At 43.8% G+C, this 25296-nt stretch overlaps 1 protein-coding gene across 1 annotated transcript in view; it reads right to left on the bottom strand.

The window, feature by feature from the left end:
- Window positions 1–723: 723 nt before the first annotated feature.
- Window positions 724–25296, bottom strand: part of LOC124595912 — a 40932-nt gene continuing 16359 nt past the window's right edge. Inside the window, exons 2-3 of the mRNA XM_047134823.1 lie at window positions 7217–7303; window positions 724–1076 (exon numbers count right to left, since the gene is read on the bottom strand). Coding sequence (XP_046990779.1) covers window positions 897–1076; window positions 7217–7303 — 267 coding nt within the window. The 3' untranslated portion in view covers window positions 724–896. The remainder of the gene's footprint in view (window positions 1077–7216; window positions 7304–25296) is intronic.

Below are 25296 nucleotides of genomic sequence, written 5' to 3'. Positions count from 1 at the left end.
ATATGCAACAGTGACCTAAGGCAGTACACAATCATATATTTGCTGACTATTGTCATTCAACTGCTTTTATAGTGTGGCAGGCACATTCAAACTTGGGCACAACCAAACTGAAGAGATGGGTAAATACTAGTTAGTGTGCTTAGTCTACTAACAAGCCTATTATGCCCAGATATAGCTTTGACTTAACACCAAGGGATTCTGCGCAAGGAATGAATTTACACATTATTCATGATGCTGGAAATGGAAAGAACGCGAAAGGGTTCAGGAAGAGAGAAGGGGGGAGTAAGAGAGCACAGTGCCACACAATACTGCTCCATTGTCCATTGTTATACTGCATTGGTCATTCAAAGAGTGATCCTCTCCCCACAAGTGTTTTTGCTGTTATACTTGTTAATTACATGCCGTACACTAATTGGAAGTTCTGCAAGTTCACTTAATTTGCATGCCTCTTTCCTGGCATTTCAATTTTTACAAACAATTGTGCGTAGGGCTTTTTACCATCACATCAGCTTGCCTAGCAGGAGAAAATACAAAATGGATGGATTTCTTAAAAGACTGTACCTATGTTAAGCTACAGTGAAATTTATGAAACACGTGAAATAGTGCAGAGGTTAAGACAACTGGATTAATATACATTTTGTTTTCCATGGATACTTAGTACTTAGATTTAGATCCTAAATATCACTTAAGGATGAGGCTGCTTTTGTAACGCACAAAAAACAATTTTTTAAAAGACCATCGTATATAATATTTATTCGAATACAAAGAGTTACATGGATGGCACTTATGACTACAGTGGCAAGCGCAGCAGTAACACTGAAGGAAGTAGCCGTTTACATCACTCTTCGCAAAAGGAACTGTTTGTTGACATTGTGAGGGCAGCAACAATGTCTTCACTACTCATTCTTCTTAATGCCCACTATTCTTTCAATATCAAGAACTTTTCTCTTTACTTTCTGACTGATAGCTAAAACACTGTCTTGGATCTTATTTTGCGCATCATCTAAGTTGTGTTTACGTGTAGCTAAATCAGTTCTCTCCTTTTTCAGTTGAGATATTTCGGCAAATGTTCTCACCTGTGGATTACAAAATAAGAACAGCTTTTAATAAAACTGCACTTAAAAAACAGAACACAACAAAAATTAAAACACGAAAATAAGTAAAAAAATAAAACATATGTAATGAAACATAAAAACTAGACTATTAGCACCACATCCAAATTTAAGAAAATCATTTGTGTGTCCATCCCTTCTAATTTGAGCTTTCTTCACTGAGTGGTAACACTAGCAAGCATCAATGCAAAGTGCAGATAATTCACATCTAGCGTCCAGAGGCAAATAGCAAGTACAAAGTCTGTTTCTAGACAAAGTTCTTTATTACCACCACGCCACTTTTTCACTCCTCCGGGTTAGTTTAGAGTGGGGGGGGGGGGGTGGGGGGGGGGGGGGGGGGGGAAGCAACCTTCTGTCTGATGCCATTCAGCACTCGTTGACCAATTCTAAATTTACTGAAGCAAATAGAGGTAAGTTAAAACAATTCCATACATCAATTAGAATACAGCATTTAACTTCATTTTCTTATGTGTCTATGGAAACATGAAAAAATAATACAATTCTTACCTAGTGTCTACCAGCCTCCTGCCCACCCTTTCTAGGAAAAGTAGTTTTTACTCTATTCATCCTTATTAGGTGACCAAAATAAATTAATATATGACAACAATTGCAGCACATTGATCCACTGATATTTAACCCAGCTTATAGAATCTAATGGACATCGATTTCCTTTTCTTTTTTCAGTAGTGGTTCAGAGGTGAGTGCCCATTCTTACAGTCAACAGTAGTGACATAACACTTGGGGGGAGGGTATTCTTGTATCAAAGAGGAGGTAATTTGGTTAATAAAGTGTCAGATGTATATATAAAAAAAGGAAAAAGGCAGCATCTGAAACCTGAAAAACAGCTCCATTGGGGTGTTTGCATTGTGTATCCTGTGTTGTAAAGAATACAGTAGGAGTATCTTTATTAATCCATTGTGCTGAGAGCTATTTGTTCATTACAAACATTGACCTTACTTCAACATAATAAAGATATGAAAAATCTACTTCTCAAGCAATAGCTGAGAGCTATTTGTTCATTACAAACATTGACCTTACTTCAACATAATAAAGATATGAAAAATCTACTTCTCAAGCATCAGCAGAATGATACAAAGATAAAAGGAACTAACACAGCCACTAGCTTACAATATAACACTAATTTGTCCAGAAAAAGTAGATAAAGGTTACAAGAGTGGCCTTTTAAGTAAAGAGAAAAAAATGTAGAAACATTTTTATTGCTTCTCAAGATATTGCACTTTAAAAATTATTGAGTAAGGTTGAGTGAAGTGGTCAGGGTGTGAAAAGTTGCCCTGAACAGTGCTGCTGCCTGCCCAGAATTGGTCAAACTACTACTAATACACACTATCCTAGTTGTCAGTGAGTTTGATAGAATATGGTTGTTCCATAATTTTTGAGTTAAAACTTTTCTGATTTTCAGTTTCTTGATGTATGGGAAGTCATTAATATTGTTGCATCCTAGAATCATATTCCAGGTAGATATTAAAATTTGTTAACATTTTCCCTGTACAGTGCCAGAGCCAGAGAGGAAGTCAAGACAGGCAAATGCACAATACCTACATGAGAAAGCTAACCTGGAAGTACAACCAATATTAACCTGGAAGAACAACCAATATTGCATGTAGTATGGGCACAGCACCAAGTCAATTGCCTGCATTCCACCTGAGCTGCACGACCAAGATGCCGATGCATCAGAATGAACAATCTCACTGAGAAGAGAACATAACGTCATTCTAGTGACCATGCACGATGAAGCAACAATGCCTAAGTCTGATGCAATAATGGCTTTACAGCACACTGACACTGTAGAAATAAACAGGCTGAAGGCCTGAAAGAAAGAGTTGTGACACTGCAGCACGATGCAGAGTGCTGACAAGCTCAGAAAACTGGGGCACATTCTGTCATCCATGCTGAAGGGTAATGTCAGTGGTATAGCCCAACAAGTACAAATATCCTGACTTGTACAGCTAGAACCTCAGTCTTGCAGCTAACCAGTCCCGAGGTGGGCACTCTGATGCTCCATCCTCAGCCTACTGAAACGACTACTACCTATAATGCCACCACCAACTATAGCTGATGGGCTCTGCTGTCAAGAGCTGCTGCAACCTCATCCTGACCTTCAATGATGGAAAGACTTTGGTGCCTTCCAACGTTAAGCCGCTGCAGGCCTCACTGTTGTTCCCTGGTGAGGTGATCTACCACCATGGTAGGGCTTTGTAACCATTATAGAAAAATTTGTAATGAATTCTGCCCAGATAGCCATGCCTTTGAACCATTTACTAAGAAAAGGAGCAAAATCTGAATGGCCTACTGACTGCCTGACAGCATCTGACACCTTGAAATAGGCACCGTCATTGGATTCAGTTTTACTATTTCCCAACTTTGAAAAGGAATTCATTTTGACCTGTGATGCAAGCACTGTGACAGTGGGATGCATTCTCAGCCAGAGTATCGATAAAAAGAAACGTCCAGTAGCATACACATCCAGACAACTGAACGAAAGAAAGAGAAATTATTCCACTACAGAGAAGAAAATGTTAGCAGTTACCTATGGCAATTCTTACTTCGATTGTTATTTGAAAGATCTAAAGTTTGAAAGTAGTGATGGATCACAATGTATTGAAGTGGTAGTTAGGTTTCAAAGGTCCTCCCAGTAGGTTAACAAGATGGGCACTGAAGTTAAATGTACTTTGGTAGATAAGTCAATGTAGTTCCTGGCCAGGCTAGTAATAAATTTGGGGTATTAATGCTAGTCTTTTAAGCAAAGCTGGATGTGCTAAGTACGTAAATATTCAAACAATGCTATTTTACTGACATGAGAATGGCTGGGAAATCTTCAAGCTACAAAATCCTGTAATTCCATGTAATGTTGTGAAATAAACCACCACAATATCAATGCCAGTTGTTACAAAATCTTGTCTCATTTCATTCATGAACGAGTGAAAAATATTGAATCAGTGCTTACATAAGTAGACATTTGTAATAACAGTAAAAGTAAAATGTAATTTGGAAATCCTGTGGGGACATGGTCTTGTGACTCTACTAAAACTTTAATGATTTATTAATTTACTGATTGTGTCAATACAATAATGTGTTTCTAGATTAAGGTAATTGCAGTGTAATTTATTTTCTTGTATAATAGGAATTTGTAGATTTGATTTATTAAATGGTGACAACTGGTATGGGTCAGTACTATCCCCAAAGAGTGATAAACTGATATGGTGCTTGTACAAAGAGAACTTTACATTGTTTTGAATATTCTGAATGATAATGTCTGCTAGCTGTCAGATTCATCCACTACAACCTCACCAAAGTGACCCCATTCCAGAAATCCAGCAGGACCTCCAGTAGAGTTAAGAGTCAGTCTCTCTCTCTGTCTCTGTCTCCCCACCCTCCCACCCCTTTCACCCCAACCACTCCCTGCACTCCTACCCTCTACATGCTCCCTTAGGTCCATAAACACAACCACTTAGGACATGCCATTTAGGCTGGTTACAGTGCCCCATTCAGAGAATATCTGCTCTCGTAGATCAACACCTTAAGCCTATTAGCTACAATCTACCCTCCTCTATAAAAGGTACCAACCATTCCTCCACCGGCTCTCCAAAGTTTCTGCTCCTTTACCACACGGTGCCCCGATCGTCATTGTTGATGCCACCTGCCTTTCACTAATGTCCCTAATGCCCACGGCCTAGCTACTATTGAATATTACTTTTCCCAACACCGAATTGATTCCAAATCTACAGCCTCCTTACTGGTCACCATGACGAACTATATCCTTACCCAAATTACTTTTACTTTGAAGGCATCATCTACAAACAAATCCAGGGTACAGCAAGGGGCCTCCACATGGCACATCCTTTGCCAACCTATTCATGGGCCATCTAAAGGAATGCTTTCAAACCACCAAGAACACCAAACCCCACACCTGGTTCAGATTTATTGATGATTTCTTTGTGACCTGGATTAAGAGTGAGGACACACAATCCACAATCCTCCAGAACCTCACCACCTTCTCACCCATTCACTACACCTAATCCTCCTCAACCCAACAAGCCACCTTCCTTGATGTTGATCTCCACCTCAAAGATGCTACATCAGTACCTCCACCCATATCAAACCTACCAAACCACAAGCAACACTTCCACATCAATAGCTGCCTTCCATTCCATACCAAGATGTCCCTTCCATACAGCCCATCCACCCATGGCCGTTCCATCTGTAGTGACACGCAATCCTTCTCCAAATATATCAAGGATCTCACTGAGGCCTACGCAGACTGTAATTATGCTCCCAACCTCTTACAGAAACATATCTCCCATGCCTTATTTCTCAGGTCACCCACCACTTTCGGAATCACACCTACCAGCCACAGAGGAGCATTCCCCACTTGACTCAGTACCATCCAGGAATGGAGCACCTGAACCACATTCTTCACTAGGGTTTTGACTACCTCTCGTCGTGCCTACGCAGTCTGGTCACAAGCATCACCTATCCTATCAAAGCCAGGGTTACCTGTGAAACCAGTCACATGTTCTACGAGCTAAGCTGCAACCACTGTGCATCATTCTATGTGAGATTGACAACCAACAAGCTGTCTGTCCGCTTGAATGACCACGGACAAACTGTGGCTAAGAAACAGTTGGACCAACCCATGGCTAAGCAGCTGCCCAACACCATGTTCTTCATTTTAATGACTGCTTCACACCCTGTGCCATCTGAATCCTTCCTACCAACACCAGCTTTTCTGAATTGCGCCCATGAGAACCCTTCCTGCAAAATATCCTGCATTCACTTAACCCTTCTGGCCTCAACTTCTATTAGTCATTGTCCTTCACCCACTTATCCCCTTTCCTTCTCCCAGTCCACAGCCTAACCTCCTGACTCCACCTAACTGCCCTACCCTCTCTCTACCTCGTCCCTATATGCTCCCATGAACAGCACTTTACCATCCCCCACCCATACCCTGCTCCCCCCCCCCCCCCCTTGCCATCCCTGCCCCAGCCTCTTCCTTACTCCCACAACCCAGACTGCCTCTTCCATCATGTGCAGTCTCTTTCAGTCTGGCCCGGCAGCCAGAGACACTGGTCATGTGCATGTGAGCTGCATTTGTGTGAATGTGTTGTCTATTTCAGAAGAAAGCCTTCTACCTGCAAAAGTTTACATGTTTAGTAGTCTTTTTGTTGTGCCTATCTGTGACCCTCATCTCCACTATATGGTGAGTAGCATAATATTGACATTTCATTGAGTAACATCTTCTAGTCACAGGTACATTCAAAACCTGTTTCCGCAGCTCTGCCCAAGTTGTACCAGTGTCCAAATAGCTTCTAGTCTAAGTACTTTATGATTTTGCAACACTATGAATTTAACATTTTTGTAACTACCAAACATCAATTAAATATTTTAGGCAAAAGTGTAAAATAAATCAGTTACATAAATACAATACGGTGCTGTCATTGAAAAGTGAATATAACTTTTTTCGTAGTGTAAGCAGATGATTGTGGTTTGGTCACTGAAAGGCTAACAAAACTTTGTATTGTGATAAGTGGAGGATTGTAAGAGAACAGGTGCAATAGATCCCAGAAAGTAGAACTGGCTGCATATAGTGCACCTTAAGTTTCCGTGTAGAGAAGAGATAATGATTTGGTATCACACTATATATATAATTGCTGTATAATCCAGCATACACCAAATCAATATCCAAAATATCAGAAGTACATTCCCTGGACAGAAAAAACAACCATGACCTTATCACAATCCATTTGGCTTATAGCTCGATATAAATATTACAAAAAAATTATGTTTGCAGACTTAAGGTGGTGCATCCTAACTAAATACCAAACATTAACATCTACATCTAAATCTACATGGATACTCCACAAGTCACACTTAAGTGCCTGCCAGAGGGTTCATCAAACCACCTGCACAATAATTCTCTATTATTCCAATTTTGAAATTCTTAACAAAGAGCACTACATGGGGATCTGCATTCACAATACAATTAATCAGTGAAACAGTAAGCTTAAGATTAAGATTTAATGCACTAAATAACACTAATCGTCAGCACAGAAGACTGCACTTGTTATACATTGAGGTACACTTACATTTACATCACACGTGCCAAGACGCGGTCTTGCAATTTCTGCCAATCTCCACTCCACAGCAGCTATCGTGTTATTTGCCTTCTGTGCCTACAATTTAATGGAATTATGAATAAAACATATGGCTGACGGTTGCGAAACTAGATGTATTTTTCTCGAGGTATCCAACAGGCATCACACAACATAAGTAGTCAAAGTAGATGTTGATGTGAAACATAAGTATTACTTTAACAGTGGATAAGTTTTTAAAGTATAAACCAATGCAAAAATTATTGTGTAGTAGTCGTACACTGCCTTACAAAATATGCATCCTGACTAAAGGATGAGTAACAGCACGACAAGCACTTTTTTATGCTCAATAGCATCAACTAGTCGGTGACACATGTGACCCTCTATGTAGCTGCCAGGTTACTTTTTGTCTGTATTAAAGAACACATTGTGCCATATGACAAATAAACAGAAAGATAGTTACTATTCACCATATAGTGGAGCTGCTGAGTCACAGATAGGCACAGCAAAAAGACTGTCCCTGGATTTTCCACTGTCAAACAATAAGACAGAGACATAGAGAGGGTGACCTAATTAGGGACCCATCCCTATTTAGGCTACCACCTCTATGTCTAACTGTCTTATTGTGGGAGGTGGGAGGTGGGAGTTGGAGCGAGTGGGGTGGGGGTGTCGGCCTATACAGGGACAAGTGGGTGGCCTAAGCAGGTTGGTTGGTTGGAGGGAGGGGGGGGGAGGGGGGGGGGGGGGGAGTTTATGGGACTAAATGGCAATTCAAAAGTTACAAGCGTAAGGTAAAGCTTTCTGCTAAAAGTGGGTGGATCTGATCAGAGGGGTCAAGCTATGAAGCGAGAAAGCAAAAAACACACAAAAGGGTAGGCCAAATCTACAGTATTTACTCGAATCTAAGCCGCACGTGAAAAATGAGACTTGAAATCAAGGAAAAAAAAATTTTCCCGAATCTAAGCCGCACCTGAAATTTGAGACTCGAAATTCAAGGGGGAAAGAAAAGTTTTAGGCCACACCTCAAAATCGAAACAAAGTTGGTCCATTGTAATATGAGACACAATTTAGGTCGAATGAATGACAATACAGCTACAGTAGTTTGGTCCGAGTCGTAAGCTTAGCAGTTAAGCTTTACCAGGTAGGCATTGCTATGCGTCAGGTGCTCCGACCGTATTTATATGGGTACCCTTCCTTTTTCACGTGCTTCGTCTGGTTTGAATTGATTGCTTATTTTTCTTTGATCTGATAAGTGCCGTTCTCTATGTTATAGGTGTTTACGTCACTCTAAGCTGAAAATGTATTATTGTACTGTGCCATGCATTGTTTATCGCATTCTGTTAATGAGTGTTAAAGGCCTGTCGCCGCTCGCGGCACGGCTTGCTGTTGTGCGCGCAACCATGGCTTAAAGAGGAATCTTCTCATTAGCGAAACAATGGCAAGAGACGGCTATTTGTTGTTACTTACACTGCTGCTTTCTTTGATAATGATCAACAAGAACCAAATAATAGACTGCGTATGATAGATGATGTTCTGAACTAGAGTTTAGCGAGAATTTTTCTCCGTTTGAAAATCTTTGCAGACGCCTCTTCAGTACATTACATTCTGCACAGGAATTAGTCATCGTAGATTTAAAAATCTAGTCAATTGCCGTGCTTCATTTCTGACTGTGTCACTGTTAGGCATAAGAATAATACGAATATAAACACGACATATGTATATTATTCCGTGTTTGCTGTTGTCTCACTCACTCTAGTTTCGTAGTTTATTAGGCAGACAGGATTTAAATGAGATAGCAGCAAACACGAAAGAATACATGGCAAAATGTTTATATTCGTATTACTCTTATGGTGCAGAGAGTACTGCATGTGATTCACAATTCATAAAATTCCTGTTAGCAACGATCTCTTCTCACAGGTTGGAAAAAATTCAGAACGTGGAGTTGTTCATATTGATAAACACCCCAAACAGTCTTTCCAGTCGGATTTTCGTAGTACATTGAAATGCTGCTACATTCGAAGATGAACAATATGGAATTTGTATTTACTACGTTGTATAATGTATGAAAAATGCTGTGGTCGAAACTCGGGGCAGAGGAAACGCTCGTCTTCCACCTTTTTTTAATTTATTTACTGATACAGAGGTTTTGGCGCCAGTATTTATCTTTGTGCCTGCAAAGCATGCCTGTATAGCGCTATATATATTCGACGGCAGAAGTTTGTTGTGGCGGCACCTACCAACATTTTTCAGAACTTCCGCTTACTTTGCACTCGATTCTAAGCCGCAGGCGGTTTTTTGGATTACAAAAACCGGAAAAAAAGTGCGGCTTAGATTCGAGTAGATACGGTAAAAACCAGAAAACAGAGGAATAAGAGCAATCTTTGCAAGGGGGAGTGGTCATGAGCACCACTCCCAGAAAACACGAAGAGAGGCCCAAACCACAACCACCCTGCCCCTACAACAGGAGTAAAGCAAAACCTTATAACTGAAAATGAACACTACTTTCATGTAGGAAAAAGGTCCAATTGAAGCATCCATGAATTGTCTGCTAATATAAAGACAAGAAATCTGGAAAGCTATACTTGGTACAAAGGCCTAAAAGAAAGAGAGATTCCACCAATATATGGGATACTGCCACCATGGCTCCACAGCCACACTGTGGGGCCTGATATGACCAATGTGTAGATGGCATAAGACAGTGGAATTCTTCCAAGAGGAGCTGGGAGAGGGAGAGGGGGAGGGGGAGACCCATGGCAAATACACAAGGAAGTGAGTTGTTCTGCATCTGGTTCACACTATAGATTTAAAATTTAGAGGTGGAGGTCAAGCCCCTAAGGAGGACAAAAAAAGAAAAGCCAAAAGGAGGAGGAAAAGCAAGCAAACCAAAACTTTAAGACAAAACAAAGTCAGGAGGACAGCTGGGTGAACATAAATAACACCTAGAGAGGGAAAGGAAGGGGGGCAAAGGGAAAGGATTAAGGACAGGGAGGAAGAAGGAAGGGGAAGATAAAGCAACCCAGAACAAGAAAGGCTGCAATAGCTCAGGGACCTGTGAATGCCACACATGTACCCATAAAAGAACTGTGACCCCTCTGGGGGTGGCCTAAGCAGGGACAGGAGGCAGGAGGGGGGTGGGCGAAGTGTGGGATGAGATGGAGGGGAGAATGGGGTGCAGAGAACTGGAGAAAGGGTTGGGATAAGGACTGGGCAATGATGGGAGCTGGGAGAGGTAAATAGGCATAATCAAGCAGAGAATTAAAAATAAAATGAAATCAGATAAAAAAAGGCCCATCTGATAAATCTAAATATATATTTGGAAAGCCAAAGTACTAAGTATAGAGGAGGGTCTTCACATTAACCCTATATTGCATGACCCCTTTTTTTTTTATGATCCAGGTTGAACATAACAATTTTGATTAACTCAATAACTTAGGTTTGTTGTCATCCAAAAATATTGATTAGTTATTAATAATTCTGTTGCAGAGAAATGGAAACATAATCTGTGCTAATACTAAGCATGATGTTACATACCTTACAAAACTAACTAGATGTGATCTTAGTGGCATAAATAATTCTCTATTTCAGCTGCTTTCGTGTTTGTTTATGTACACTCGATTTACAGCAAAGATCATCAACTCTGGATTGTTTCTGCAAAACATAATTATGCTAAACACAACCTAGCTCACTGTAGCTAGACTGTGTGTGTTGCCAGATGGCATCATCATGCATAAGCGAGTGGTTTCCTTGAAATTGTATGTAAATTTACAGTTTGTTGTCAAATGTCAACAAAATGCAATAGAGATTTAATTTCAATAACTTTCTGTCCTGTTCCAATCGCACAATGTGTAAGAGAAAGATGACTGTGTCTCATAGTGTGACCTATAACTTCTTACTTGGTTCTCATGATCCCTGCAGGATCTGTGTGATGGTGGCAGCAAAACAGTCTAAAGTCTTCTTTGACTACACATTTTTTAAATCTACCCATAATGTTTTCATATAAACTGCATCACCTTTCTTCCAAAGATTTCTCTTAAAGTTCCCTGATCATTTGTCACAGTTTCTTAGACTACACTGATCTCTGATCTTATAAGTATCTCTATGAATTCATTTGATATCTGTTGTCGCATCTACTTGATGAGGACTCTGAACACTGGAACAATACTCTAAAAATATAAAAACAGCATCTTCTATGTTATTTCCTTTACAGTTGCATTACACATACACACACAAAAGAAATGGTAAACAAAATTCTTAAAAGTACCATTGACTGGTATTATGTGAATGGTCTCATCCTCAATTTTAAAAAGACACAACATATTCAGTTCTGCACATCTAGGGGTATTACACAAGTGATAAGTGTAGCACACAATGTGGAAATGATATATTGGTTTGGAAACATCAAAATTCTTAGGCATCCATATTGATGAGAATTTAAACTGGAAAAAGCACATTTCAGAACTCCTAAAACAACTTAGTTCAGCCATGTTTGTGCTTAGAATCATTGATAATCTTAGGTAGAGACAAATCAGTAAGCTGACATATGGAATAATGCTCTGGGGTACCTCATTTTTAAGGAAAAAAGTCTTCATTGAACAAAAATGTACCATAAGAATATGTGGTGATCACCTATGATCATCTTGTAGATATCTGTTTAAGGAGTTGGGCATTCTGACTACTGCTTCACAGTGTATTTATTCCTTCATGAAGTTTGTTATAAATAGTCCACTACAGTTGAAAAAGAACAATGATGCACATAATTACAATATCAGAAGGAACAGTGACGTTTATTACTCCACATTAAGGTTGTCTTTAGGACAGGAAGGGTGCAAAATGCTGCAACAACAATTTTTGATCACTTGCCTAGTGATATAAAATGTCTGACTGATAGCAAAGTAAAGTGTGAAAACAAACTGAGAACGTTTCTGCTATACAACTCCTATTCTGTACAATAATTTCTATTACTGTAACCTATAAAAGGTGGTTGCTAGGACTTATTAACTCACAACGTTTTTATATCTTTTTTTCTTTTTGGAAAAAAAACCTTAGAAATGACCAGAATGTAGCCATATGTACAAATTAATTTGCAATGTGGATGTAAAATGACTCATTCCACATCAGTAAGATCTATCATGTAAAGTGATCTATGGAACATTAAACTAACAAACCAGAACTGTTCCAATAAATCCAAGCTTTTCATTTGCCTTCCTTAATAGAAATGTTATGTGATCACCCCACTTCACAATGCTTGTTGGTGCTGGCCATAAATATTGCTCAAGATCTTACCCATAATCTGATATTACTGAGTTCCCTCTATTATAAGTGATATCTTGCATCCATCTATATTTAGAGAGAGCTGCCATTCAGTATACCAACAAAAATTTTGTCCAAATTTTCCTACATTTCCTTACGACAATCCTTATCTGCAGGAAACAGCATTGTCAGCAATAATCTTATAGTGCTGCTGGACCTATCTGATAAATTCTTCACATATAGTGAGGATATTATAGATACTATTACACTTCCTTCAGACATATCCAGTCCTCCTTTTGTTTCTGAAGAACATTCAGCGTCCATTATACCATACTGGGTTCTACTAGTCAATTTTCATTGAGACAATCACATATCTATGACAATACTTCATGTATCTATATCTTTGTTAGTAGTCAGTGATTGGGTATAGTGTCTAATGCTTTTCAGAACTTCCCTAAATGACCAGATGAGCCAACAGGTGTGAAACAGCACTATTTTTTCTCACTTAGTTTCAGTAGGGCGCCCGACATATGAAAGTTTATAGGACATATCACAACTGATTATATGACAGGGAAAATGTACTCAATGAAGCATATCAACAGACAATTACTAAAACATAAAATATACTTGGCTTAAATGTACATGCTGAAGAAGTGCCAGGATATGCCACAGCAAACTGCCAAAGGAGACAGCTATATTGACTGAAGGGAGATGCAACCAACAAAATTTGGCATTTATAATCTCTAATTACTCTTTCACATGGTTAAGATTTTTCACCACAGCTGCATGGAAGTGACAAATGTACCACTTTGGTGCTATTTTTATCTATTATTTCACACTAAGCCTTAACATCATTTTACTGATAACAGATAGCACTATCAGCTGCCTATACATGGCAAAAGTTAAAATCCTGTTGATATTAAACAATGGCATAAGCAGGTTAACATTTCAAAAGTCAAAAGATTATGATAAATTACAGGATTTGCTAATAACGTAGTCTTACACTTTGTTTCTGAATATCTTGCCTTTCCTGTGTTATGCCTGCCAGTAAACAGTTATAGACTATTGCACCAGAATATTACACTGCATTTTGAACCCTAGACAGGAAAAACTATATAATTTGTATACTTATATTTCCAGGAAAGTGGATATGGGAGGCAGTTTGGCTCAATTATAGCCTCAGGTTTGTTGATGGTAAGTAATTCTCTCATGTCGTAAACAGTGTGAAGGAAAAACAAGGTTGTTTTTCTCTACAGGTGACCAATAGTTGTGACAATGTTAAAGCAGTTCCACTGCCTAGGATGATAAGTAGGATGGCTGGTTTTCAGATGTGGTGGTGGCGGTGGTGGTGGTGTAGCACACAGGTAGAGTTAGAGTGGGGAAAGGGGGAGGCAGGGGGGGGGGGGGGAGGGAGGGGTGGCGATCTGAGCCTGCTCCAGGCTGACACTGCAGGGAGAGGTTCACCATCCATGCCCCACCCCTAACACCAGCTCATAAATATGGGGAGTTTTGCTTTATTGTCAGTGTGTGTGTGTGTGTGTGTGTGTGTGTGTGTGTGTGTGTGTGTGTGTGTGTGTGTGTGTGTGTGTGTGAGTGAGTGAGTGAGTGAGTGAGTAAGTCTCCAACTTTAGTACTCTGCTAATGTTGGCCAAAGTGGTGCATTCTTCAAGTGTATGGGCCACTGTCAATGGGGGGCACCTCATTCAGAATGGGGTAGATGCATTTCTTTCAGAATAAATTCATGGGTGCAATGAGTAGTCTGCGTAGAAAAACTGAATTTCTCTGAGAGAGACTCTGAGACATCCTCCATACAGTGATGGTCCCGTAAACGATCTTCATTTGATGGGTGGTGTTCCAGTTCACTTTCTCTCTTCTCATCCTTTTATTTGTCATAGTCCTGATGGTCCTGACAGTGGCACAGTTTCTAGGTCTGTTTTTGTTTTAGGGCACAAAAACAACTAGGGTCATACGCACCCATGTCAAAACTATAGAACACTAAGACAGGGGTAAGTTATAAAACAACTACACGTCAATCCCAATCGACATAAGAGAAGACAGCTAAAAACAAGGACATGGAGAAAGGTCTATAGAATAGACCATAGTGAAATGGAGGTCCACAACTAAAATTTGAATGGCCTTCTCCATATTGCTGCAATGGATGAAAAGTGAATCACGGTCGACAACCTGTCCATTTGCTAAAACAGCCGATAACTCAGACAGCAGTCCCAAGCGGAAATGTAAATGATTAAAAAGTGGGCACTCCGTCAGGAAATGGCGGACAGTTAACACTTGGGTGCAATGTGTACAAAGTGGTGGGGGAGCGCCACTTAAACGACGATGGCTAAAAAGGCAGCGCCCAATACGCAACCTAGTTAAAATGTCCACCTCGCAGCGGGAGGACCGAGAGGGGGTCGTCCAAGCTGCTGGGAGAGGCTTAATTACCTGGAGCTTATTCCCTTGGAGGGAGGACTAGTGGTGATGCCAACATGACACCACCCCCTGGCAGGTGGCAACACAGAGATCATCAGAGGGAATATAAGAATTAGTGGGCTGGGGCACGAGGACTGCAGCTATGGCAGCAGCATGAGCAGCGTCATTTCCTGTCAGACCGACAAAACGAGGAACCCACATATCAGTTACAGTGGCTCCATCAACAGTGAGCAAGTGACGGTTTTCCTGGATCAGTTGAATTAAGGCTCTTCTTTTTTTCTTATTATAAATGGCTCTGAGCACTATGGCACTAAACATCTGAGGTCATCAGTCCCCTGTTGCATTAAGGGATGGGCATTGTACAGTACTCAGAAGCTTTGTAGGGTGCTGAGAGAGTCTGAGCAGATGACACAATTGAAAACCTTGTGTCGCCGGATGCACTCAGTGGCCTGATACAGGGCAAAGAGTTTTGCTGTACATATGGAGCAGTGTGCTGGAAGCTGTACTGAAAAACGCAAATGACGAAGGCACACCCGACACCACGGTCTGTCCGGGAGCCATCAGTGTACACAAAGGTATAGTCGTGAAGTTCCATGAGAAGTTCATGAAACTGAAAGTGATAGAGAAAGGCTGGTTTAGTGTCCTCAGGAAGTGAATCAAGAACAATGTGAAAATGGGCTGCCACACTAAGCCAAGGTGGTGAAGGTTTCACACCCACTGGAAAAGTTGCAGGGAGTGAGAAGTTAAACTGGCGAAGCAATCGCTGAAAGCGAACACCAGGAGGTAACAGGGAAGAGGGATGCATCCCATACAGGCGATCAAAGGAGTCATCAAAGAAGGAGGCATAGGATGAGTGGCCATGCATGGCAGACAAACTGCATACATATCTGCTGAGCAGAAAGTCACAGCACTAGGACAGCAGTAATTCGGCAGCTTCTGTATACAGACTCTCAACCGGTCTAGTGTAAAAGGCGCCAGTGAATGGTGGATAGTATTGAGACACTGTAAGAGGGACAGACGTGCAGATGCATAAACAAATCACCCATAGTCTAGCTTCAAACAGACAAGGGAGCGGTACAAACAGAAGAGGGTGGCTCGATCTGGATCCCAGGAAGTACCACTGAGGACATGTAGAACACAGAGACCATGTACAGTGGAGTGCCAGGTAAGACACGGGGGGAGATCACGAGAGTTTCCTATCGAGCACGAGCCCCAGGAATTTTGTAGTTTCAACAAATGGAAGGGCAACAGGCCCAAGTAGTACAGATTATGGTAGAAACCAAGTGCGAGGCCAGAAATTCATACAAACGGTTTTGTCATTGGAAAAACTAAAGCCATTGTCGACGCTCCATGAGTAAAGACAATCGAAACATCGCTGAAGACGTCGCTCAGTGCGACATGTCTGTGGAGAACTGCAATAGATGGCAAAATCGTCAACAAAAAGGGAGCCGGAGAGGCCTGATGGGAAACAGACCATTATAGAGTTAGTGGTGATAGCAAAGCGGATGAGGTACACTGCTTTCCTGGATAAAGGTGTCCGGTAAGGCAGAAACCACATGGACCTTCAGAACTTGGTCTGCTAAAAATTCCTCAAGGAACCGGGGCGGGCGGCCACATAAGCCCCATGTGTAAAGAGTACAGATGGTACCAGTCCTCCAGCAGGTGTCTTAGGCTTTCTATAAATCGAAAAACAGTCTAGGATTTCCGCAGAAAACCATTCATGACTTGGATGGACAAAGTGACTAGATGGTCAACTGCAGAATGGCACACTCTAAATCCACACTCTGCAGCGGTTAATAAATTGTGAGACTCAAGCCACCATACCAGCTGAGCATGAATCATACGTTCCATCACTTTGCAAACAGAGCTGGTGAGAGAGATGAGGCAGTAGCTAGAATGAAGGTGTTTGTCCCTACTTAGCTTAGGTATGGGTATGACAGTAGCTTAATGCCAGCATCTGGAAAACGTGCCCTCTGCCCAGATGCAGTTGTACGCGTTAAGCAGAAAGTGTTGCCCACAAAAGAAAGGTGCTGCAGCATGTGAATGTGGACAGTGTCTGGACCTGGGGCGGAGGTTCGGGATGAAGTGAGAGCATGATCTAGCCCCCTCATAGTAAAGGCAGCATTGTAGCACTCACAAGTCTGAGAAGAGAAGGATATCGTCCGAGCCTCCTCGGCTCATTTCCAATGGAGTAAGGCAGAGTGCTAGTGGGAAGAGTTCGAAATTTCTGCAAAATGGCAGCCCAAGGTGTCAGAGAGAACAATAGGGGCCACAATGACATCATCTGCTACTGTCAGGCTGGAAATAGGGGAATGGATCTTGGTCCCAGAGAGCCGTCACAGGTTGACCCACATGCAGAGGAGGGACTGGAACTGTTAAAAGAACTAGCGAATGAAATCCAGCTAGCTTTTTTGCTATCCCAAATAACGCGACAACACTGTGTACACATCTGTTCATAATTAATGCAGTTTGCCATCGTAGGATGATGGTTAAAAATGCGGGAGCACGTCTCCGCGTGTGGATTGCATCACGGCATGCCTCAGTCCACCAAGGGACCGGATACGGTGCGGTAAAGAAGAAGTGCAGGGAATAGAACGTTCCGCAGCAGTAAGGATAATGTTTCTGAAATAGTCCACCAGGTCATCACAACTGGGGAAACTGTGCACGTCGAATTTCACCAGGGAAGAGTAAAGCCACCAGTCAGCCTTAGTAACCTGCCATTTGGGTGTGCTCATAGAGGGGGTAGGAGTCAGCAAATGGATAGCACACGGGAAATGGTCACTCTAGCAGTGTCAGAAAGAATGGACCACTTGAGACGATGGACAGGTTGGGCATAGCAGAAGGATAGGTCCAAATGGGAATAGGTGTGCGAGAAGTCAGAAAGGATTGTGGGTGCTCCAGTGTTAAAGGCAGAAGAGGTGAAGTTGGTTAAGGAGGTCAGCTAAGAGGACACTTCTCTGACGGGTTCTGGGAGAACCCTAAAGGGGAAGGTGTGCTTTAAAGCCACAGAGCAGCTGAAATGGGTGAGGTAGCTGCCCAATAAGCTGGAGGAAGTCTGCCCTGGTAATATCGAATGATGGAGGGACATGAATGGTACAAAGGGAAAACATCAGGTGAGGAAGGAAAAGGCGAACTGCGAAAGCTTGAAGACTGTATGAGCAGCATGACTCCCTCATGAGATGGAATGCTGAACTCATGGGGAAAGTCAAAATGGACCAGGAAGAAATGCAAAAGTTCAAAGCAGTCGTGAGGACACAATTTTGTTTCCTGAAGGCAGAGTACAAGGGGGCACTGCAATTCTAGAAGCAGCTGTAAATCCTTTTTGTTGGACTGAAGGTCGCGAACGTTCCATTTGAAGAGAGTCATAATGAGGAAAAAATAAGGGGTGTCACCTCGGCGGCTGCCGAGGGCCAGCCTGCAAAGTCTCGCTGCTACAGGGCACACAGCAGAAAAACAGTTGGCAGTTCGTACGGACGATACGAAGGCCGGCCAGGTGACATTGTCAGAGAGGATCTTCGAGTCAACGAAGGAGAAAACCGTTTGCCTTTGTTGGACTTCTTCGAGCCTTTCTGGTTAGCAGAGGAAAACTCAGGTGTTGGTTGGCTGGAGGGATGTAGAAAGTCTTCAGGGGAGTACTCCTCCTGTCCTTTTCAGCCTGCTGGTTGTGTAGCTGGTGACTTCGCCCCTTGAGGTGCGAGTTTGATGGTTTGTTGTGCAGGTGGTCGAGGGCACGGTGGTGCTAAGTTGACACTGGGCAATTTCACAACCTCAGAGATGAATCTGAGGTTGCATGTCTATGTGGCCATGTCCTTCATCGAGTGAGTCGTAGCGAGAACAGTACTATAAGTGCCAGATGGTAGAGCACAGGGTTTGCAACTAGCCAATAACTTGCGAGCGACCATGTAATGAACTTTCTCTTTTACCCAGACAGCCCCTTCATCGAGATACATGGGACAATCTCAAGAGGAGACAGCATGGTCGCCATTGCAGTTAATACAGCGGGGAGGAGACTGACAATTGCCCTTGTTTGCATACCTACTGGAGGTTACACATCATACTGCATGTCACAAGACATTCAAGTGTGGCTGAAATGCTGACACTGGTAGTAGAGCATCGGGGTCAGAATTCACGGTCAAAATGTGATAATTTCATAACCTGCTTTGATCTTGGATGGAAGCACCACTCCATCAAAAGTGTGGGCACTAAAGAGGAATCCACCTTTTTCTATGACCTGATGGATGGCAATGACACCCTGATCAGAGAGGTATGTTTGGATTTCAGCCTCAATCAGACTGTCAAGCAGCCTAGTGTAAATAACACCACGGGAAGAATGCAGAGTTCTATGGGCCTCGACACGAACAGGATAGCCATGGAGAAGTGAAGCAGCAAGCAGTTGTGCTTGAGAATCACAAGTGCCATTCCGTAAACGAGAGTAGGATTTCACAGGGCCAGCAATTGCATCAACAACTTCCTGAATAATAAACTGATTTACAGGACTGACTCTCTTCAGTACATGACTCCATGAGGAACCGTGGTGCAACTGGAAAGGTCTTTGAATTGTTATCATCATTCTGTTTATGTTTCATGGACGTTGATTGTGAAGGTGATTGGCTCATTGCGAGAAAATCCCTCATGATTGCCAGTGCCTCCGATGGGGTGCTTCTTCCAACTGGGGGCCCCCTTCACAAGGGGCCCCACCTGCCTTAGGTGATTGTTCACACCTCCAGAACATGTGACAGTCACACCTCCAGAACATGTGACAGAAGGACCAATCGGCAGTTTGGGAAGGTAGCAGATCAGGCAATCACCCCTCCCTGGGCCCGGCATGTACCAGGGGGTACGTGTGAACCCCAACTGTCGACCGGGGACTGGGAATTATGTGTTACCCAGTCACCATCATACGTCAAACGCATGGACCAGCCTTCAGGAGCGCAAAGGGAGGAAGAAGAAAAAGAGGAACCTCAAACGCAGAAGCCGAGGACGGATACGAGAAGGTAAACAAAGTAAGGAAAAGGAAATTAAAAATAGTGGTGAGACTATTCTCGTGTCAGTGATGGACAATGCAGAACATTCCCAATAACACCCCAGATATGTTCCCCAAGGGAGGGAAGAAAGAATAGCAAGGGGATATACATGCAGCACGGAATGGAAAAGATGCTGCAAAGGCTGGGGCCCCATGGTAGCCAAGCACGAACCCGCCAAAGAGAGGGGAGGCACCTGGGGGTTCTAAGTCTGTCAGTTCTGTTGCTGTTGTTTGCTTGTCCTTTGATCAGGCAGTTCGTTTAATGTAATGCTCACACGGCTTGGTGTCTAAATGAATATGACATGTATGATTGTATCTTGAATCCCCACTAACTGCTACAACTTTGTGTGCAAGTACATTATGTGTGTAGTATTGTTCAACAGTTTGTAACCAGCTCACTGCATCACAGCACATCAGGAAGCTCTTAGTCTCCTGAGTTTTTATGCTGCACAGGGATAAGTGATTATTGTTAAGTTCAGAGGTAAACACAGTATATACATTCAGTAGAGTTCGTTTTTCAGAGCCACTGCTGTAAATGGAAACAAAACTCCATCAGTCACTGAGTCTGAAGCAATCAGTGTAGATAGATGGTAGTTCTGGTAGACACTGAGAACTGAGAAAAAATTGCTCCCAGAAGATAATTAGATAGGTGTTCTCCTTTGACCTATAAGACAGATCTAGAAACATTACGAGCCAGGTACCATGACAGTACAGCAGTATGATACTATCTTGTACATTCCAGCAGAGGAAGTTGGAGTTTGTTTCTCAGAATTTGCGGTCATACAAAAGCTGATGTGCCTAATGTGGTTCAACTCATAAAAAGCACACACTGACAGTGGCGAAAAAGAACAGAGTGACATAGGTATTTGGACATCTGGAGAAATGATTGGTTGGTTGGATTGGAGAAGGGACCAAACTATGTGGTCATCAGTCCCTCCGACCTTGGAACAACTAAAACCGATAAAACCTCACACTATAAGAGGGAACGACAATGGCTATAAAATGACAAATTATTGACAGAGAAGGAAGGAAGAAGAGAGGAGGGAAAGAAAGTGACTAATGACAGGGGCATGAAGGAAGAAGCACAAGTAGACAAGACAGACACTCAAGATAAAACAGACCCCATAAAGAAAGGAGTGGGAAGGTAGAGGGCGTGGGTGAACCACCAAGCCCAGTCGAAGCCAGTACAATCGGGGCAAAGGGGGCAGCAAGGAGGCCTGCCATCCCCTCCACCCACCGATAGGGTTGAAGGTCGGACCCTTAAATAAAGTGATAAAAACTCCCATCACAAGGAAATCGTAAAATTAGACCAGCCACTGAGGCATCATCAGCTAATGCCAGAGGTAGCAAGTCAGGAAAGCTGAAAGACCACCGCAGGGCAGCTAAGACGGGACAGTCCAGTAAGAGGTGAACCACAGTCAACATCGATCCTCACGACGGAGGAGATAACCATGAGTAAGCCAAGTATGGCTGATGCGGAGCCGGCAAAGAACGACAGAGGCTTTTCGAGAGGCCCGTAAGGAGGACCGCCACATAGCTGTAGAATCCTATTATCACCCTGAGCTTGTCTGGCGAAGAAAGAGTGTGCTATTCTGCATTCCAAAGTCCCAAAACCTGACGGCGTAATTCCGAGGGACGGTCTATTTCCTGAATTCCAATAGCAAGAGATAGCCCGTTAGTAGCCAATTTAGCCAGTCGATCTGCAAGTTCATTGTCAGGGATCCCAATGTGGCCTGGGGTCCAAATGATCAAGGAGAGAAAAGGAGTCCTGGATAGCTACGACCAACAGGTGGCGAGGGAAGCACTGGCCGATAGCTTGCAAACTGCTCAAGGAGTCACTACAGATAGTGAAGGACAGTCCTGAGCACAAGCAGACAGGGTCCAGTGCGCGCAAGATGGCTACCAATTCTGCAGTAAAAACACTACAGCCATCTGGCAAGGAATGCAGTTCAGTGTGTCTCGCATAGGTGCAAGCATAACCAGTGTGACCAGCAACCATGGAGCCATCAGTATAAATCACTTCTGAACCCTGGAATGAACTGAGGAGGCAGTAGAATTGGTGGCGAAGGGCCTCCAGAGGGACAGAATCCTTTGAATTGATGGAGAGATCAAGACAGAGCTGTGGCCGAGAGACGCACCACGGAGGGGTACGTGCTCGAGCAGAGAAAAGAGGCAATAAAGGGAAGTGCTGGAGCTTAGAAAAGAGCAACTGAATGTGGTCAGCCTACAACGTGGCCACTGCCACGGGAGGTTGATGTCCGTGTCTGGATAAAGGAGATCACAATTAGGGTGCTTTGGGGTTCAGCGAATGCAGAGCACTTAAGATATCTGCTGTTGTTGGCCCAAAACTCACAGCACTGGAATCCCCGCCTCTGCGAGAAGGCTAATCACGAGGCTAGTCCAGAAGGCACCAGTCGCATGTCGTACTCCACAATGGTGGATGGGGTCTAGTATCTGCAATGTCAAAGGTGACGCAGAACCATAGACAGGACTCCTGTAGTCTAAACGAGACTGGACCAGCGTTTTGTACAATCACAGCAGAATAGAGAGGTCTGCACCCGAGGTGGTATTGCACAGACATCTAAGAACATTGGAGATGTAACGAGCACGCCTCTTCAGCTGCTGAAGATGGGGGAGCCATGTCAACTGGGCATCGAAGACCAGACCCAAGAGGTGATGGGTGTCCACCAGCTCGAGGGACTGGCCATCGAGGAACAGGTCCGGATGGGGATGGACTGTGTGGCAACGGCAGAAATGCACGACACACAACTTGGCCACCAAAAACTGAAAGCCATGGGAGAGAGCCCAATATTGCACCCAGTAGATTGCCCCCTGGAGACGGCATTCTGCAGCGTCCACGACGGAGGAAGCAACGTAGATACAAAAATCATCAGCATACAAAGAGGGGGGCACTGTCGGCCCAGCAGCCACCACCACTCTATTAATAGCGATGAGAAAGAGAGGGACGCTCAGCACAGAACCCTGTAGAACCCCATGTTCTTGCTGATGGGAAGTGCTGTAGGAGGAACCAACTTGGACCTGGAAAGAGTGACGAGAAGGAAAGTTACAGATATCAACGGGCAGAGCGCCACCAAGGCACCATTCATGAAGGGTGGTGGTGATGTGGTGGTGCCAGGTGGTGTTGTAGGCTTTATGCAGGTCAAAGAAGACTGCAATGAGGTGTTGCCAATGGGCAAAAGCTGGCTGGATAGCAGGTGGACCCAGTTATCCACCATAGAGCGGCCACAGTGAAAACCAGCTTGAGTCGATGACAAAAGGTCGCGATATTCAAGGACCCTAAACAGCTGCCGACTCACCAGGTGTTCAAGGAGCTTGTAGAGGGTGTTGGTAAGGCTAATTGGACGGTAGCTATCCAACTGAAGAGGTGGCTTCCCAGGCTTCAACAATGGAATAACAATGCTTTCCTGCCACTGGGTAGGAAATACCCCCTCACCCCTCACTCCACAGACAGTTGAAAAGGGTCAGTATACGACGGTGGCCAGCCATCGATAAGTGTTGGAACATTTGGTTATGTATCCGATCCGGTCCAGGATCTGTCTAAGGTTAGGGCGAGGGTGCTGGCGAATTCCCACTCGCTAAATGGGTCATTATAAGGCTCCAAGCAGCAAGAAATGAAATACAAAGGCAGTCGTTCCAAGTGCTCTTCAGGAGGAGGTACGTGGACGGATACTGAGTCGATGCAGAGGCTTGGGCAAAGTGTTGAGCGAAATGCTATGTGACAAAGACTGGATGGGTAAAGACAACACCATGCACAGAAATTCCTGCAACGTAAGTGGGAGGACAATGGCCAAAAATTCGGTAACGGGCCCAGGTGCAGAATTGTTTAAAGACCAGAGGGAGAGCAGTAGAAGGGTGCCGCTTAAAGCACCAAAGAGCATGGCAGCGGTTTTTTATGGCCCCAGCAATATCTGGAGTCCACCAAGGGACCATCATCCGATGGGGAGGGGGGCACCCGAGGAGGAAGTGATGGCTGAAACAGCTGCGGAAAGAATGGTGGCAGTCAAAAGTCTGTGTAGACTCATCAATACTACTGTGTGGTAGTACAGGGGGGATGGTAGTAGAGGAGAAGGCACCCCAATCAGTTTTAGAGAAGGCCTCACCTGGGAGGGTGACGGAATGAGATATACTGAAGGAAGGTCAAAACAATCGGGTAATGATTGCTGTCATATAAGTCATTGTGGACACCCCACTGAATGGAGGGAAGAAGGCCGGGACTGTAGATGGATACGTCAATGGCAGAGAAAGTGACATGTGCCACACTAAAGTGTGTGGGAGCGATGGTGTTTATGAGACAGAGGTCAAGCCCTGCCAGAACAGCTTCAACTGTCCTGCCCAGGGCGGTAGTTGTGTGACTAACCCAAAGAGGGTTGTGGGCATGTAAGTCCCCTAGAAGCAGGAAGAGAGAAGGGAGTTGTTGAAGAAGGATGGTTAGGGCAAGGGATGTGGGTGGCCTGTCAGGCAGGAGGTAGAGATTACAGATTGTGATTGGAGTGGCCAGATGGACCCTGACAGCAATTGCTTCCAGAGTGGTATGGAGGGGAACCCATTTACTAACAATGTCCTTGCGGACCAAGGTGTCAACACCACCAGAAGCCCACGAGGGGCCAATTAGGTTTTGACAGAAAGTGTGGAACCCACGAAGAGTGGGTAAGTAAGAATTGACAAAGTGGGTCTCCTGGAGAGCAATGCAAGCAGCAGAGTAGAAGGAAATAGTCCAATAGTGAACGGACTGGAGCCGGTCATGCCGCTGAGTCGCTATCTGTCACCGTTAAGGATGGTGTAATGTCCATCTAGATGGGGTCAGACACTGTTGGCTGGAGAAGGGAAAAGCGGCACCTCAGTGGGTACTGGAAGGGGCTTGCTCATGTTCTTGTGTTTCTGCTTTTCTCATGTGAAGGAAGAGAAGGGCAGACTGCAGCGAGGTCGGGCATGGAATTACACCTGGCAATCTTGATGCCCACCGGCCACTTATCGCGCGGCCGACATGGAGCTGCAGGTCACCTATCAGGAAGGTGCCGGGAAGAGGAGTCCTAGGAGGGAGCTCCAGTACCGACGGTTTCTGAAGAAGGGGAGCGCTTCTCCGGCATGGGAGGGGGAGCAGCACCTGTAGGGGGGGGGGGGGGGGGGGGGGGAATGGAAACTGATGGGGATGGGGAGTGGGAGAGTGAGGGCCAGGCGGAAGGTGTGGGGCTAATGGGGCGGGGCCCCTGGGGGGATCTGGAGAAATAACTCCAGTCGCCAACCTCACATTACTATGGTGGACAAAGTGAAGCACTGAAATATCAACGGAGCTGGAGATCCATTTGCAATGCACTCATAGTCGAAGTGTGACAGGACAAGTGACTTGTAA

The sequence above is a fragment of the Schistocerca americana genome, chromosome 2 (genome assembly GCF_021461395.2).
Source record: "Schistocerca americana isolate TAMUIC-IGC-003095 chromosome 2, iqSchAmer2.1, whole genome shotgun sequence".
NCBI lineage: Eukaryota > Metazoa > Arthropoda > Insecta > Orthoptera > Acrididae > Schistocerca > Schistocerca americana.
This window is presented reverse-complemented; position numbering and strand designations above follow the sequence as displayed.